The sequence below is a fragment of the Muntiacus reevesi genome, chromosome X (genome assembly GCF_963930625.1).
Source record: "Muntiacus reevesi chromosome X, mMunRee1.1, whole genome shotgun sequence".
Classification (NCBI taxonomy): Eukaryota; Metazoa; Chordata; class Mammalia; order Artiodactyla; family Cervidae; genus Muntiacus; species Muntiacus reevesi.
Window position 1 is genome coordinate 127,235,287 of NC_089271.1, and position 18,828 is coordinate 127,254,114.

At 40.7% G+C, this 18,828-nt stretch overlaps 1 protein-coding gene across 1 annotated transcript in view; it reads right to left on the reverse strand.

Annotated features, from left to right (window-relative positions):
• The window catches only part of GRIA3 (glutamate ionotropic receptor AMPA type subunit 3), a 290,948-nt gene that overhangs the window by 68,648 nt on the left and 203,472 nt on the right, over positions 1 to 18,828 (reverse strand). Inside the window, exons 8-11 of the mRNA XM_065915058.1 lie at positions 17,300 to 17,404; positions 16,084 to 16,191; positions 14,501 to 14,707; positions 3,080 to 3,456 (exon numbers count right to left, since the gene is read on the reverse strand). Coding sequence (XP_065771130.1) covers positions 3,080 to 3,456; positions 14,501 to 14,707; positions 16,084 to 16,191; positions 17,300 to 17,404 — 797 coding nt within the window. The remainder of the gene's footprint in view (positions 1 to 3,079; positions 3,457 to 14,500; positions 14,708 to 16,083; positions 16,192 to 17,299; positions 17,405 to 18,828) is intronic.

Sequence of the window (18,828 nt, forward strand, 5' to 3'; positions counted from 1 at the left end):
AGCCTTAATAAGTCTTTAGCATTGCCTCAACACAGATTACCAGTCATGTTAAAATCATTCAATTACGGGATCATCCAGAAACCCTTGTCTCTTGAAGTGAACATTAAAAAAAAATCAGACAAGAAAGAAGAATGAACTCCCAGATGGTATCACAAAATGACACACATTCTAAGCACAAAAGGAACAGGGAGTGAAATAATTTGGAAAACCTGACCAAGCAGATGGAGGGTGGCAAAAAAGAATGACTTAGACAAATGAGGCTTGACCTACACATGTTATATTAAAAAGCTGCTGAAGATGGTCACCAGTGATTTATACTGTGAAACTTCATTTAAATGAAGGCAATATGCATAAATACTTAAAAACAAATGGATAATCCATTTGTGTTCCAAGTGGATAATCTCAAAATGAAGTATAAAAACATGGTAGGTGACCTCCTGAGTCCTAGTTTAAATAAAGATCCCTATTGCCAACAAAGGTCCGTCTAGCCAAGCCTATGGTTTTTCCAGTGGTCTTGTATGGGTGTGAGAGTTGGACCATAAAGAAAGCTGAGCACTGAAGAATTGATGCTTTTGAACTGTGGTGGTGGAGAAGACTCTTGAGAGTCCCTTGGACTGCAAGGAGATCCAACCAGTCCATCCTAAAGGAAATCAGTCCTGACTATTCATTGGAAGGATTGATGCTGAAGCTGAAACTCCAATACTTTGGCCACCTGATGTGAAGAACTGACTCATTGGAAAGACCCTGATCCTGGGAAAGATTGAAGGCAGGAGGAGAAGGGGACGACAGAGAATGAGATGGTTGGATGGCGTCACTGACTCGATGGACATGAGTTTGAGTAAACTCCTGGAGTTGGTGATAGACAGGGAGGCCTGGCGTGCTGCAGTCCATGGGGTCCCAAAGAGTTGGACATGACTGAGCGACTAAACTGAACTGAACTAATATGTTTGTATAAATGACTCTGGTCAGTATTTGGATTCATGCTCAATTTTACCAAAGCTAAAACTTTTTATTTCAGGAAAAACTCATTTTTTTCCTGATTATATAGATGTTACATTTGCTTATAATATTTTCTGATTCTGAATCCATCACCACATTTGTTTAGGTGAGTCAACACTTTAAGTGGGTGAAGTCTAGGACATTCACATTCAATATCTTCAATAGCATCACTGAGATGAAATATGCATACCACAAAATCCACCAATGTCAGTGTGCAATGAATGAATTTAGTAGATTTAGAGTTGTGCAACCATTGCCACAATCCAGTTTGGGACCATTTCCATCACTCTGAAAAGCTCCCTTGAGGCCATTTGTGATTAATCTCCATAGGGATGGGACTAGGGTGAGGCACGTGAGGCATTTGCCCCTCACACATTATTGGGGGAAGTGCCCAAATCTCATTAATCAAGATAAATAGTATTTTACTGCAATATTTTTTGCAAAATTAAAAAAAATAAAAATTAATGCAAAAATTCATGATGAAAAAATAGCAAATTTAAAAATAAAGACTGGATCTGACCCCTGTGCTTGCTGTACTCAGCCTCACTTGCCTCACCCTAATTCTGATCCCCATTCTGATCCCTCTCTGCTACCTCCAAGGCCCCAGAAATGATTAACGTGATTCCCGTCTCTATTGATTTGCCTATTCTGGACAAATAAATTCTATAATATGGGATAGTCAATAAATGGAATTCAAGAAATGGAATCATATGGTATGTGGCATTTTGCATCTGGCTTCTTTCATTTAGCATCATGTTTTCTAGGTTCATGTAGTAGCATGTATCAGTCTTTTTTTTTTTTACTTGCTCAATAGTTTCCCATTCCAAATGTGGCATGGATATACCATTTTGATTATCCATTCATCTGTTGACGGACATTTGGGTTTCTACCTTTTGGCTATAATAAATCAAGTTCCTATGAACATCTGTGTGTAAGTCTTTATCGATATGTTTTCTTTTAGGTAAATAAGAATGGAATTGCTGTGTCATTTTAAGTATATGTCTAATTATAAGAGACTGCCAAACTGTTTTCCAATCTGGCTGTAGCATTTTGCATTCACACTACTGATGGATGAGAGCTATAGTCATTCCACATCCTTGTTACCACTTAGTATTGTCTGTCTTTTTGATTATAGCCATTCTAGAGGCTATAGAGAGGTGTCTCACTGCAATTTTAATTTGTATTTCCCCATTGACTAATGATGGTAAGCATCTTTTCATGAGATTATTAACCACTTGTATACCTTCTTTGGGAAAATGTCTATTCAATTCTTTCATCCATTTTTAGGTTGCTTATCTTCTTTTCATTGAATTGTGAGAGATCTTTCTATATTTTGGATAAAAGTCCTTTATCTTATCACATGTGTGATTTCCTAACATTTTGTCCCACCGTGGCTTGTCTTTTCATTTTCTTAATGATGTTTTTTGAATTACAAAAAGTTTTGAATTTTGATGAAGTCCAGTTTATCAGTTCTTACAGTGGATTGTGCTTTTTGTGTTCTGAAAATTCTTTGTCCAATCCAGGGTCATGCGGACTTCCTCTTGTGTTTTCTTTTAGAAGTTTTATAGTTTTAGTGATTAAGCTTGGATAAGGTACTACAGTGAAATAGTTCTAGCCAGTCAGAGAGCAAAATGAAAAATGGAGGACCCTGAAAGAGGAAGGTAGAGTTTTAAAGAAGAGTTCTGTCTTCTTTTAAATTTTTTCTAGATTTAATCTCTGGACAGGAAAGAAAATGTTTTAGCTCAATTAGGAAACGATGCTTGTTTGATCCGATCGAGATTTAGAGTTAGCTTTATCTGAATAATATCAATATTAGCTGGCAATGTTGCCTTTATCCACAGTTCAAATGTTTGCTATAATAAGTATGAATAGATGATGCCACAGAAATGCACGAAAGACATTCAAAGCGACAGTGATAACACACTTCATGGATGAAAACAAACAAAATGGCTTGATGATAATTTGTCATTGGATGGAATGTTAAAGAAATCTGGACTTGAAATGAATGAATACCAGATGTACATGAATGGATCATGGCCATAAAATGCAAGGAGGCATTGGGTATGGCATGGAAACAAACCTTGGAGAAATATCACATCCTTGCTGCATAAAGGCACCCAAGGAAAACCAAAGACTGTTAAATATTCCAAATTCATTTGGAGGATCAGGAGGGCTTTGTGGGTCACGAGGTTCCTCATTGTTGTCTTCCAAGTGCCATTCATAAGGGCTGAATCTGCTGACGAGGAAAAGAACTACGCTGACTCCAATGTAAGCAAAGACGATGCACATCCAGATTTCGTAAGCCAAGGGATCCAGAAACGAGAATACGCCTGGCTTGGATTTCTGAGGCTTCTTTATCATGATGGAGATACCCAGGCTCATAAATGGCTTTGAGAAATCTATGACTTCTTCACGGACCAGCGTTATAGTGAGTGGAGCGACAGCTATATCAGCCCTCTGGAAAAAAACACACACACATTTTTTTTTTTTTTACTATTAGAGACAATATTTCCATTAGTCATTTGCCATTTAATATACCTTTTTGGTAAAAATATAAAGTATTAAGTCACCACAACCAACTGATTTGTCAATCCTTTGGTTAGACAAGTAGTAGCATTCAGTGGGTCCTAAAATACTTGACAGAAAGGACACTTTGTCCTCTGAGACATATTGACTTAGGACAACTGATTCCATTTTTTTTCCTAAATTTTTTTTTTGCTACTTTGCACCTCAACTTGTACTATCCTGTTCTGTATCACTGTTTCATTTTTATTTTCTTATTTTAATGTTCATGTTCTTATGTCTTATCTCCCTTACCTGACTGGAAATTCTTGTGGGAAAAGCATAATAGTCTATACTTTTTATATGTGCCTCCCTCCTCACCATGGGGTACCACACAGGACCATTGGACTCAGTTTAATACTTGAGTGTTTGCCATTATTCTTGTTGGTTTGAGAGTATATCTATAAAAACATTGTCCTTTAAAGACAGGAATTCAATCTCCTATTTTTGTATTCATCACTGCAAAACATCCTAAAGAAATTGTAGATGCATAAAAAATAAGCTGTTGATTATTGACTATGAAATATGCAAACATGAAAGAATTCTGCATGGGCAGAGCAGTTATTAGAATACATATTAATTTATAGAGTAAGTCATCATTTCTAGTGATAAATATCAGTGTAGTACTCACATGTACTGGAGCAATAAAATAAATGTGTCAGGAGCACACTGCATAATTAGCTCAGGCAAAGGCAGACAATGTTTTTATATTAGTCCCATGAAAATAGGCACTAAGAACTTTTACACTTATTTGTCTTCCACCATAGTTCCCTTACGTCAGTAGTAGGTTTTAGTCTGGAGCCAGGCCTTAACATGCATAGTTAGAAAAATGCTTCTAACTAAGAAAAGGCTTTGACTGGTATATCAGGTATAAAGTGAAGACACCAATTTTGATGATAGTTTTTTCTATGTTAAATAGTAATGCCCTAATATCCCTACCTTTAGGGGATGAAGGATGAAATCTGAGACAGGGTGTATCTTTTAAAAAATGATGTTTTACTGCTGTGATGTACACATGGTGACTCAAACTGATTAAGAAACTCTCCTTAATTAATTGAATTGGAAAGTCAGTAATAAACAGCCAGCTAACATGGGTTCAGTGCTTACTCTGTGTGAGGCGCTGTGCTAAGCCCCTTACGCATATTCAATTCTCGTAGCAGCCTTGAGGTTGGTACAAGATCCTTCCCATGTTAGAGAAGGAGGAAGTGAGGCACTCAGAAGCTGGGATTGAACTCTAGTCTTCAGATGCCAAAACTCACTCTTTTAACCACCACAATATTCTAATTGCAGAGGTACTTGCAGATTTGTATTATATATTAATTTACATACAATAATCAACCTCAGCCAATGACTCTTGGGTTCATTCCAGTGCATATCTGAGTGCCTATTCTGTACCAAGCACTATTCCAGGTGCTAGGGGTGAAGCAGTAAGCAAGACAGACAAAACCTGCTGCAGAATGTATGCATTTACTGAAGCCAATAGCCTGCTGACCAAACTAACCTTGACGGCTGAGTACCATCTCAAACTCAACATTTCTAAACTTAAATCCATTATCTATCACTGTAATGGTGATTCTTCTTTAAGTCTGTGAATGATGCTTATTCCACACATTTCCCAGTCCCTAATCCTTACCAGTCCTGCCCTCTCTGTAGATGATCTTGCCTCTTCCTTTACAGAGAAGATGGAAGCCATCTGATACAAGTTCTATCACTTCAGTGTCTTTCTTCTCTTCCTCGACCTATTGTTTTAGCTTTTTCCATCCCTTCTCTCATCCCCACAAGAAATAAACTTTCTTTCTAAGATTTAATCAACATCTTCCTTGCATCTCATACTCTTCTCTCTCTTAAAACTCAGCTGTTTATTCTCTTTTACTATTTTTTTCCTTCTCAATCTATTCCAGTGGTTTTCAATGTTTGATTCCCCAGACTAGCAGCATCTGAGTCACTTGGGAACTTGGTAGATATACAATTCTCAGGCCCCACCCTATGTTTATGACACAAGAGACCTGGGTAGGTGGGTGGGAGGGCGGGGCCTCAGGTGGCTTTCCAGGTGATCCTAATGCTTGATGTAATTTGAAAACCATTGACAGATCCTATTCACTTATTGATTACCTCATACTCAGGTAATTCTGTTTACTGGCCAAAGAAAGGAAACAAAAACCACTTATTTTGATCCTACTTCCCTTTTAACCATATGACATCACTCCCTATTACCACCAAACTTCTTGAAAAGGTCACCTTTACTATCTCTTGATTTTAACAGTTTCCCTTATTAAACACCTGTGCTTGAACTTCCACCGTCCCCCAGCCCCCTAACTTAGTGAAATTGCTTCTTGAACTATATACTTGGTAACTAAACTCAAAGACCTTTCTGTAAACGATTCATATGACACCACTGGTCTTTGGCACTGTTGACCCTCTTGACTCTCTGATATTGAAGACTATGAGTTCTCTTCCTACCCTTCTGAAAATTCATTTTCTGTCTTTTCTTCCCAGTTCTCTCTCAATCAGGGTGTACCTTTGTGCCCCCAGAGTCTATCATAGGCCCTGGCTTGGGAGATAATTAATGAAAGTTTGTGGAATAAGCAAGACTCTTTTAAGGTTCTGTTCTTCCCTTTCTTCCTTCAGTATAATTGTCCATGACTTCAACTCGTCCCTCATTGCAGCTAACTCCTGAATCACCAGTTCCACATTTCTAACTGGAGGAGAGTCAAACACAGATTTTTATCTATTTCACTCTTTCTGCCTGGGGCCAAACCAGTCATAGAAACAAAAGCAACTGAAGAGGACAGTATTGGCTAGAAAGCTAGTGGGAATTTTTGGCCTGGAACAAGCTTTCTCATGCCAAGAGAATTTACAGCTAAAACCACCTTCTATTCCTGCCAATGTATTTCTACCTCCTGCTAAGAACATGCAAATGCCCCACTAGTATCATATCCTATTTGGTCTCATTTGATTTAATTATTTCATTTAACTAATTTTTGATCTTTAAAGTCAAAATCCTGGGTAGTTCTAAGAGAAATGGCCATTTGTTGTTGTTGTTGTTTTGGAAGGAAGAACTAAGGGACATTTTTGTGAGAAAATCACTCTGGATTGAAATTAGGGGAATTGGGTTCTTTTTCAAGCAGGTCAAGAAAGGATTTTGAGAATCTTGTCACCCTTTAAGAGAACAAAACCTAACTCAGTAACTGAAACACCCACTAGATGATAAGCACAGCTAAAAGCCAACAAGATAAGGCTAGATAAAGTGGGGCTTCTTGTCTGGCTCCCAGGAATGTGCAGCAGAAAGAACAGATTCCCAAAGAAAGTCATTTTTAGTTTGAAGTACTTTTGAAGGTGATGTGGGTTTGATCCCTTGGTGGGGAAGATCCCCTGGAAGAGGATATGGCAACCCACTCCAGTATTCTTGCCTGGGAAATCCCATGGACAGAGAGAGGAGCCTGGTGCACTATAGTCCATGCGGTCTCAAAGAGTCAGACATGACTGAGGACACACACACACACACACTTTTGAAGTCACATGAGACCACAGGAAGAACCTGTTCCCCTCAGGCACTTGCCTTTTTCTCTTCAGCCTGGCTTTTTACCTTTACTGAATTGTTTATTTCTAAGAAGCCTTTTCAGAGGTAGCAGAGTTTGTTTGTTTATTTTTTGAGGATGCTTCTTCAACAAAGAACAATATTAAATCTGTGCTCAGTTAAGCCTCACTGATGTGGGCGATGTGGCTTCAAAATGAGGATTAACCATGCTGAACCATAAAAAAGACCTATACAGGGACTACCCTAGTGGTCCAGTGGTTAAGAATCGGCCTTCCAATGCAGGGGACGTGGGTTCGATTTCTGGTCAGGGAAGTAAGATCTCACACATGAAGGGGTAGCTAAGCCCATGTGATGTGACTACTGAGGCCACATGCTCTGGAGAGAAGCCCATGCACCACAGTGAAGATCCTTCATGCCACAACTAAGACCCAACACAGCCAAAAACAAAAAAAAATTAATATTAAAGGAAAAGGCCTTTACAGGCAGAAATAGTAATAGAAAAGGGGCAAGCAAAGCATGTGGAAGAAAGCTTAACCAGTAGAGGAGAAGGGAGCTGCTGATCAAGCCTCAGGACAACCTACTTGGTGGGAGACCCAGCAAACCCTCCCATGTCTTGTATGCTTGGTGAGAACAGCTCAGCAGCAGGACCATCATATCAGCTCATGGCCAGCCCTGGAGAAGCCCTTGACCCCTGTCTCCCTTACTCCATATGAAAAGACTCTTGTGATGGCTGCTTGTTTCAGAGCTCCAGGCCTGCTTGGCATGTCTGTGGAGCAATCACCATGCTGATTACAGGAAATGGGGAGAAGCAGGTAACCAGCTAGCGTCAGAAAAGACCCATTCAGCTCTCCTGGGACACGCATATGAGTGGCAAAGCCAGTTTCAAGGCAACTTAAAGATTTAGGAGGCTATCATGAATGAAAAAGTGAAAAAGGCAACTCCCCAAATAGCATTCCTTTCCTGGTCTCTGTTCCTTAGGAAAGCCAGCTGTGACTAGGAGAGTGTTAAGAATTCTCCATCAGGCTAGGGAGCCCTTGAAATTTGGATGCAGTAGTGAAGTATTGAGTTGGCCAAAAAAGTTCAGGTTTCCCATAAGAACTTACGAAAGTATGGACTTTTTGGCCACTCCAACACCTCACTTGGGGTGTGCTGAATCAGTCCAGCATCCTTTTGTCCTCAAGCCTCTGCCTGTGCTAGTAACGGCAGTCAGCAGGCCATTTTCAGAAACCTAGGTGGGTAAGTAGGTGGTGTGAGAGAGCTCCGGCTGATAGACAAAAACCAGCCAATGGAAAGGGCTCAGAGTGAGAGTTCGCTTGCTCTTGGCTACTTAAAGGATTTTAATCAAGCGGCCTACGAGTAGCTGTGTGGGCTCAGTAAACATACCAAATTAGGTTTGATTTTGTTTTTTACTCACCAGTGGCAAACCCAGAGCAACTGCATTATTGGAGGGGATTTAGCTTGAGGGGATTTATAATCCTTTTCATAGGTGGGTTGCCAAAGTCATAAATTTCATAAAACTTAAAACCTAACAAACTCATATACATATGGCAGATGATGCATTTAAGAGTCTGACAGGTTGAAGACAGAAATGACACTTGGTTTAAATGTCATTTAAAACATTTTTTTTTTTAGCTGAAAGGCTTATGTTATAGCTTAATCATCTGAAGATCTGATACAAAACTTGTGACACACCTGGAGACTATGCATAAGCAGGAACTTGTCAGCTTTTAAAGCATTTGCTGAAAGCAAGCAGGCGAGTGAGATGAGAGGTGCAGGGTAGGTGATGCATTGACGTGTAGTACATAAGATATTATACATCATTGAGAAGAGGCAGATGTGACCTGGCCCCTCATCCCTGTATCAGCCGTAAAGTTCTAGTCTTTGGCAGACAGGTTGTTTGGAAAGTTTAAGTGTGTCAGAGAAAGGAGGGGGACAGAATCAAGCTAAACAATAGAAATATAATTGCTGCCTGTTGGGGGTCAGGACTGAAATGGCTGTATTGACTGTACTCAATGGGATATTTACTGTCTGCAGTTGTTGGGATCTGGAGAAAAGGATGAGGTCTATTTAAATCTCTGCAACAATAAGCAGGGTCACAACAGGATCTCCTCGTTTCTTTATCCAGAACAGATGTCCATATTGGGATCTCTTGGTTGGGGCTCCTTGTCCTTGGGGAGCTCAGAGGGTTAAAAACAAAGTGAAGATAAAGGAGTGTCCCTGGAGCTGGGTAAAGGCCACATGAGAATATTTCCCCACCCCATCTGCACAGAATGGCACACTTCCATGCGTCATTAGTGCCCCTTCCTCGAGTTCACAGGCCTCATCTGAAGGATAGGGGGGCTTTGATCAAACCATCAGCCCTCCTGCCAAAGCCTGGTGTAATCACCTGAAGAATAGAAGAGAATACTTGGCATGTGTTACTTTACCCTTGCTTCTCTGCCTTTTAGCTGGAAGGACAGATCGACTTTCTGTCTTTCTTAATGGAAAATGAATCTATCTTAGGATAGTGACAACCTCAGAGATAATTTCTCCTAGGGAGAGAAATGTCAGTGTGAACAGCATCTATAAAATTGCCATTCGTCCTGGGAGGGTGAAGGAGTCTGACGATACTCAGGGGAAGTGACCTGGAATCACCTGTCGTCCACCCCATCTCCATCCCCAAGCTCTCTCTGCTCTCTTGTAAGCCAGAGGTGCCAATAGGAGCAATATTTTGTCTGGCCTTTCCTTTCCTTAGTTTTGAAGTGCTGGGAACATAAGGAACATGGCAGCTGCCCGTTGGGATGTGTCATTTTGTCACTTAGGACCTCAATTTCCTTCCAGCCCTTGTCCTGATTCTCTTTTTGTATTAGAGCATATCTCCTCTCAAAGGGCAGAAACCCTCAGCTGCCTACCTGGGCTTTCAAATATTTCAAGCAATAAGTAGAGGTGTGTATTACATTATCCTGGTGGCTACAGATAAACAGGATGAGTATCTCAGATGGAAAAGCTCATAATTCACCTAGATGGTAAGCCCCTTGAAGGCAGGTGGGATTATCTTGCCATAAGCAGACACACTTAGTAAACTGAGTCAGTGTGATTCAGTGGACAGCACTGGACCACGAGTCATGAAACCCAAGTTATAGTCTAAGCTCTGCCGTGCTGTGTGGTTTTGTGACCTCATCACAATCCCCACTATTCCTTGTCATTCCTGTCCTATATCAGGCCTTGGTTTCCTGGTTTATCCGATGGGCAGTTCTAATGTTCAGTCCTGGCTGGTGTCCACATTTCTGTGTAAAATGAATGAGAAAGTAGGCTAAAGAATATCTAAGAGCCCTGCTAGCAACACATGCTATTTGGGAGCCATGCAAACTTGCAGTCTATAGGCCACAATTGAGCTGGGGACAATTGCCATGTGGCGACGTTACAGACATCCAGCTCAAAATCAAAACTTCTAAAAGCAGGAGGAGAGTTTCAAGTCCATAATGTTCTGAAGAGCTTATATAATGGGGGCACATTGTGTCCTACTGACGCTTGTTTCAAAAATAGCCTTCTTAGTGATACAGGGTGGCCCAAACTTCAACCTTGACTTGATTTTCTTTAGAGCGGGAAAAAAAAACACTCAAGATTCATCCGAAAAGAGGCTGATTGGCCTCTTTCTTCTTTAACAAGTTTAATTCACTTTGACTCTTTCTTGAGACTTCATGGCAGATACTGAAATCTCCTTTGCAAAGCTTTTTTTCATCTCGCCTTTCTTCATTTTTTTTCTTACTCTGATCTGTTTGTCATACTAGAAGTCTAAGAGAAAATGCCCTAGAGATAAAGCAGTATCTATCTGTGTAGTTTTGTGTTATTTCAAGGAACACTTTCACGTTCTCCATCCTTTTGCTTATTAAGCACTTAGGGAAGTCACCGAGGAGGGGTGTGTATGTTTCTGTCATTCTTTTTCTTAAGCAACTTACAAACTATAAGAGACCAGGCCTGCCAGAAATGAGTGCCTGTTTTCACTTTTCTCCATTTCTATCATTGATCAAGAAGTTGTAAACTTCTCAAGGCTGAAAGATGAAAACTTCTAAATGAAGGGGAAGACATACTCAGCTTAAGTCACCCTCTCTCACTGATAGCTCTCACTCTAAGCACGAGAAGAACATCCATTTTTCATAGCCACATGCCTTAAAGGAAAGTGGAACTTGGCAGTCCACTTATATATAAGTTGGTCTGCAGTCAGTTCCTGGGAATCACCTTGCGTTATAATCCCAGGAAGCACCAGACACTTGTTCTAGGTTAGAGGATGGAGGAAGACATTTCTTAAGAGCCTTCCCTGGCTCTTGCTTTTATCTTGAGTAGAAAGCACTAGATGAAAAAAACATGGGTAGGCTCCTCCAGGAGAATTTTTACCTAGTCAGCAGTCGAGAGCTGGTTCCTGAATTACTAAACCAATAAGGGACCCACTGATTCTCAAGCTTCCTCACTCACACATACACAAATTGGAAAGAGGAAGAGAATGTGGAGATTAAATGGGTGCAGTAGAGAGCACATGTCTGAGGAGAAAGCAAAGTGCACAGAAAAACTGGTCTTTGAACAATGTCAGGAAATCAGCCTTGCTCCACATCGCTGTGTTAGATGTCCTGTACAATGCCAGGAGGGCACTGAGCTATTTACAGTGCAGGACGGGCTTTCTATTGAGACAGTAGAGAGCTCTGGCAATTGAGCCCTGATGGGCTGGTAGAGTTCATGCCAGTTACTCTGCCCTAGTAGAAACAGACCCTAAATTCCTTGCCAGGCTTCTGTGGCCAAACACTCTCCCCCCTGAGAATGGCTAAGGAACCAAGGGCCTTTGCAATACCTTTCAACTATCTTTTAGGATGGGATGAGTCTGCAACATGTTGACTGTTAGGCAGTAGAGGGTGATGCTTAAAGAACACAAACTTCATAGTCAGAGACCTTGGTTCAAATCACTGTGTCAGTACAAGCTGTTTTGTCTTGGCTTCAGTTTGTTTCATCTGTAGAATGATGTCAATAATATTTTGAGGGTTAAGTTACATAATGCTCGTAAAGCATTTGGCACAACATTTGGTGGTCAGTAAATATGCAACAAATGGTAGCTGATAACAATAATAAAACTGTTATAGGTTTACTTCTCACCATGAACTCCATTTAGTGAATATTGACTGGGTATTATTACATGCCAGGCAGTGATTCATTAAAGCGAAAACTGAGCATCTCTTATGTACTAGGCAATGTGCTAAGGAGCAGGGGAGAGGTGTGAGCAAGACAGGTCCTCTTGGAGCCTGAGTGTTGGGCAGATGAGGGGCAGGAAACAGAAGACTTGATCACCAACTTGTAAAGTAAGAAGAGATGGTTCAGGGTTTCCTTCTCACGGTCTTCAGGAAGCCTAACGAGTACTCGGTGCCTTCCTCGTAGGCCTTAGAAGTTCTTCTTTCTCATAACTGGATTCGCTTGCATCTTATCTGCAGTTCGGCCCTGCCCCAGTTCCCAGGACCAGCCTGGACCCAAGACCAGAGACAATTGGCTCCAGTCCTCCCAGCTAGGGGGGCTAAGGTTTAAATTGCCTTGCAGCTAGTCTGACTGGAGGATGGTGCCCTAGTTTTGTTGCTTGAGGTCCAATCTCATTTTAAGCCTTAATTCTCTTTACGGGCCCTTATTTTTAGAAATGAGCTTTGGCCTTTGTGTTTGTTCCTGAGGACTTGTTCCAAAAACTTATCTAGTGACCCTGGTGCTATCTTCCAATTGGAGAACTACACCTTATTATTGTTGCTGATTTCTGTCTCTAGTGCTGGAGTCCTTATCCTAAACTTCACTCCAATAGCTCACTTGTACATTTGCTTCTTGCTAGATTCTTCTCAAATGTCTACCCCCTAAATCCCTCTGCTTCCCCTAACCTTTGTCTAGACAGGGACCGGTCATTGCAAGTAATCATTGTCTATTAGAACTAAACCTCTGGCAGCACTTGGCTTAGTTTTCTAGTGACGAGGTCATCCAGTGGGTGGTTCTTACGCCCAGTTTCACTTATTTCCATATGCCTCACTGCGTGGCCCAAGATCTGTCATTCCCAATCAGAGACCTTTTCAAGTTAAGCCCCTGAGAAACTCTGAAAATACTACTGCACCTCCTTTAAAAAGCCCTAACAGTATAATTCTTCTGTACTTCACCCATAGGCAAGCCCTTGCCAAAGCCATTTTGTTCATTCATAAATTCATTCATAACATATTCATTGGACTTCCATTATGTGTCAGGCCATGGGATATTGAAATGAACCAGATATGGCTTCTGTCTTCAAGGAGTTCATAGTCTAGTTGGGACAGCTGACCTCATAATACAGATTCAAAAGTTCTATGTGTTCTAAGTCGCTTCTGTCGTGTCTGACTCTTTGCGACCCTATGGACGGTATAGCCTGCCAGGCTCCTCCATCTATGGGATTCTCCAGGCAAGAATACTGGAGTGGATTGTCATGCCCTCCTCCAGAGGATCTTCCCAACCCAGGAATCGAACTCCCGTCTCTACTGTCTCCTGCATTAGCAGGCAGGTTCTTTACCACTAGCGTCACCTGGGAAGCCCAGTACTATAAAGAAGCAAAAAGCAGGGGCAGCTAACCATACTGAAGATGGGTAAGTGGGATTAGGGAAGCCTTCCTGAAAGAGTTGACATCTCTGAATTCTGAAGAACTGGAGGTGGCAGTAGCCAGCTGAAGAGAGGTAAAGGTACTCCCAGGCCTGCCTTCAGGGAACAATGCATATTTTGCTATAGCTGGGAGATGGAGTGTGGAGGAAGAGGACCAGATGAAGCCAGAGAGGTAGGTAGGGGCCGGAAGACAAAGTGCCTTCTTTGCCATGCTAAGGAATTTGAATTTTTTCCTGATTACTAAAGTGAGAAGTCACAATAATGCAGATTTGATTGGCCAGGGTAAGAGCAGAGGCAGGCAAACCGAGTAAAGACTGTCAAATGGTAAGAACCATAACTAAGATGATGACGATGGGACTGGGAAGTGTATCTGGATTTGACAGCCAGAAGAGTAGAAAAGAAAGGACATGGTGACTGGCTGGATATGAGGGGAGTAATGAGGAAAGATAATCTGCTTGTTTAGGCAACTAAGTGGGTGGTGATTCTGCTGCCTGAGACAGGAAACACACAAGGCACAGATATTCAGCAGAGGGAAGGCTGTACTTAATGTTGCCAAATAAAGTTCCCCAATTCTTCTTTCCTTTTAGTAAAATAAACCTGTTGCCCAAAGGATGCTATTGACAAGCTATATTTACAGAATTCAACTGTAGAATGAAATGTTTTGCATACAGGCCATATGAAGATGATACAATTAGATAAGCATTGCACTTGAAAATTAAATTCATCTATCTTGGTTAGTTGGAAGGCATAGAAGTAAATGAAACCAGAGTGGAAAAAACTTACCCCATAGACGAGTTCCCCAACCATGCCATTCCATATCTTAGTCTCTGGATCCCTTGCACCGTATTTCCCATCACCGACAATGGACAATTTGTATTTGATCCTTACATGTTTGGCTATTTCATAGGCTAAATCTACACAATAGCCTTCATATCGCTCATTTCCTTCCAGTTGCTCATGGTTCTTCTTATACATTACATATGGTGATTCCTTTGGGACCAGAAGAAAGATAAATGGGTTACTCCTATACATTTTTCTAAGAGATAATAAATGTAATAATGAAGTTTTGTTTCCCTGTGGCTATTGAGGTTTGGCGTGTTAAGAGAGCTTTTAAAAATGTTTGCTTAATAAGCAGAAGAGCCTCGATCGACCATTCATGGGGGCACATAATCCTTGGAGCCCTTAATCAATGATGTAAAGAAGTAGAGAAGGATTTAAGTCCTTTTTGAGGGTTTGAGAGAAGAATCAGTTTCCACCTAGAAAGTCTTTGATTTAGTCAAATTGGACAGAGGTATTTCCCACAGTTACATGAAGGTGAACTGCCTTTGATTTATTGGGATTTACCATGTCAGAACTGCAGCTAGCCCTGGCAAGCCCTAGGGAAGCACTGTGATCTTTGTGAGGTCAGGGTCTGTAGCTTATTCATTTTTATATCCTCAGGGCCTAGTACAGTACCTAGCCCAAAGTGAGTATTTGATTTGTATGCTTAAATGAAAGGTAAACTTTAGCTGAATCGCCATTCAGTTAATCACAATTTCAGACCTAGTGGAATACTCATTTTCAATCTGGGTTTGGACTTCACTCAGAAATGAAACATTTTTAGAAAAACATTTCAAAATAAATGAAAATATTATTTCAAATCTCAACAGTGCTTTAAATTTTTCAGAAAAGCTTTACACGGTGACTATTGCCTTGAAACATCTTATGACATGAGTAGGAGACTATTATTATGCCTATTCCACAAGTTAAAAAATAATACAACTTGAGGCTCAGAGAAGTTGCGATTTGTACCGTTAAACTCAGGTTAGTGACAAGCCTAATATTAGAGCTCTGACCTGCTCTTTCCTTTTGTCTCCCCCACAATGAAGTATTCAATTTCAGGTCTAAATGAAGCATCAGTCCATGGTATAGGGTATTTAAGAGGATTATTATTGTTTAGTTGCTAAGTCATATCTGACTCTTTGCAACTCTATGGACTGTAGCCCACCTGGTTCCTCTGTCCATTGGATTTCCCAGGAAAGAATACTGGGGTGGGTTGCCATTTCCTTCTCCAGGGAATCTTCCCAACCCAGGAATCAAACTCGAGTATCCTGCACTGGCAGGCAGATTCTCTACCACTGAGCCACCTAGGAAGCCCTTGTTTAAGAGGATAATGACATCTAAGACTGTTGTAAATTCCCTATTCTTTGTCTTTTTAAAAATGACGTTCTTTCGTCATCATGGCAAGATATTTCAAAAGGTTCCTAAGTTGACATGTTGGAAGTTTCCACTGTTTGAACTTGAGGTTTTTCCTCCTGGCTGAATACTGCTTTTCCGAAAACAGAAGTCTTGTTGTATAGAAAGCCCACCTAGTTCTCCATACTTACCAGAATGGTAGTGACGACTATGGTGCGGTTCTCTGCAGATGCACTGTCATTGCTGATCTGCTGATCCGAGAAAGGCACGAACCTTTCATATTCATTCCAGTAGCCAGCCTGGAAAGAGCAGACATTTGACCTGGTTGCCTATTTTTCACTCAAAAAGTGCTGCCTGAAATTCGAGTGCTCTTGTGGAATGGAAGATTTTTTTAGTTGCTTGAGCTTTGCAAGGATTGAGGTCCATTCCCCCTTTGTCTTGCCACCCCCACCAGGACCACAACACTGATACAGACACAAAGGGTGCTAGTTCCTTCATCCTGGGGCTTCCCATCCCTGCTTTGCTTTTACTGATGCTTGGTAAAATAAGTTAGCCTACTGTAGAATAATCAGGCTTTTTGATTCTTTAAACTCTGCAGAAGAATCCTTTTCTTAGGACTGTAGGAAATCTGGGGCGTGGGGGGTGGGGTGGGGTGAGAAACCACCAGTTGAGTATCCTGGAGAAGTGGTACAAGATATTTTATGTTCTAAGGTTTTATCAAGTGAAAGCTAAATTCCCACCTCATGACTATTAGCATGACAGAAGCAAATTGGTTATTATGAAATTTAGCTGTAGAGAAAGGTACTTTGTTCAGAGTCCTTTTGGTAGGTGAGTTGGCAAAATGGAGAGATTACCTACTTTCTAACTCTTTTGCTAAAATCATGTGTATCTTGGCAGCGTCTGTTTAAAGCAGCGGTCCCCAACATTTTTGGTACCAGAGACTGGTTTCACAAAAGACAATTTTTCCATGGAGCGGGGGGAAGGGGATGGTTTAAGGATGATCCGCGTGCATTACATTTATTCTGCACTTTATTTCTATTATTGTTACATCAGCTCCCCCTCAGATCATCAGACATTAGATCCTGGAGGTTGGGGGCCCCTGGTTTAAATAACATGCTAAAAATTTTGTAATTCCTTCCTGTATTGTAGGAAGCTGTGACTAACTCTTGAGTCTACCGCTTTTAAAGAACCAGCCTCAGAGGGAAATAGTCCTTTTACAATGTGTAGATGGAAAACTTTGATTACAAGACAGCTCTGCATTGTCACTACACTATTCACTGAATGGAAAGGCAAACAGGATGTGTGGGAATTTGCTCTGGGTATGTTTCCTAACACGTATTTTCCTGCATCTGAGGGCTATCACTTTCTGAGAGATTTTTCACTGGGATATCTGTTTGGGTTACTTACTTTCCGAGAGCCAGTGACTTTCATTTCATACACATCGATGGTATAATTTGTCCTCCGTCCATAAGTGTCAAATTGTATGTTTCCAGTCATTCCTTGTACTTGCACCTTGTAGAAAGGGGAAAATGTAAAATTTTTAAATAGCACCACAATATTGCCTTCTAAGTTCTTTGCAATGAGGTCTATGGACAGATCTTGGAATATTAGAGAACATTTATCTCGAATCAATGAGCTATATCCACCAGATCAGGTCTGCACAGATCTCCATTTTCTCCCCAGTATTTTGTAAGTATGGCTTTTAATGAAGCTCTGAGTGGTGTGACAGGCAGTTTCTTTTTTATTAGAGTCTAGTTGCCTTACAATGTTGTGTTAGTTTCTGCTGTATAGCGAAGTGAGTCAGTTATCCATATATATCCCTTCTTGTTGCATTTCCTTCCCATATAGCTCACCACAGAGCATTGAGTAGAGGTCCCTGTGCCATACAGTAGGTTCTCATTGGTATCTATTTTATACATAGTATCAATAGTATATATATGTCAATCCCAATCTCCTAATTCACCCCACCATCACCCCTTTCCACCTTGGTCTCCATATATTTGTTCTCTACATCTGTGTCTTAATTTCTGCTTCACAAATAAGATCATCCAAATCATTTTTCTTGATTCCACATATATGTGTTAATATATGATACTGATTTTTTTTCTTTTGACAAGCAGTTTCTTATATGATAGAGCAAGGGCTCTGCTACTACTTTTTCAAGGACTTGAAATTTCTACCATTAGTTTTTTCTGAAAAGAGCATCCCAAAGAGTATTCTTAACTAGGATAATGTGTTCTTCTGGGCTGTGAGTTCCTTGGGGACTGTGACTATCTTATCTTAGTATTCTCGGTGTCTGAACATAAACTGGTTTCAGTCACACGGGCTCTGAATCTCCTGGATTCATACCATAACTTCATCACTTACTAACTGTATGACCTTGGGGATGTTCCTTAATGCTTTTGTACTTCAGTGTACTAATCTGTAAAATGGGAAAGCCTCGTGGTACTTATCCCACTGAGTTATTGGGAGGATTAAATGAGCTATCCATATGTCATGTTTAGATCAGTGTCTGGCATGTGCTGAGCATTGCAATATATGTTAGCTCTATTAATAATAATAATTATTATTAATCAAAATTAGTTTTGTTTCTAATTCTTGAGGGGTTTACATATTTACCAACTACCATAGGAACAGGACTGAGTTTTTCCTCTTATTTAACCTATTCCTAGCTACAGACAAGTATGGAGAGCTAGGTCGTGGAGGGATAATCTGTAGACTGATGAAATTTGTTAAGTTGAGGGAATCAGGAATATTGAATGCTCAGAAAACGGAGGTGCTGAAATAGCCTGCACATTTGGTTGGGATGCCAAATACGGAGACATGTATGACATGATTTTTCCTTGGTCTGGGTCCTGTATTATGAACTAATAAGAGGCTGCCTCTAATGAGTGGAGAGATTTCCTTACCTATGTTTTACAGTTCAAGGACACTGG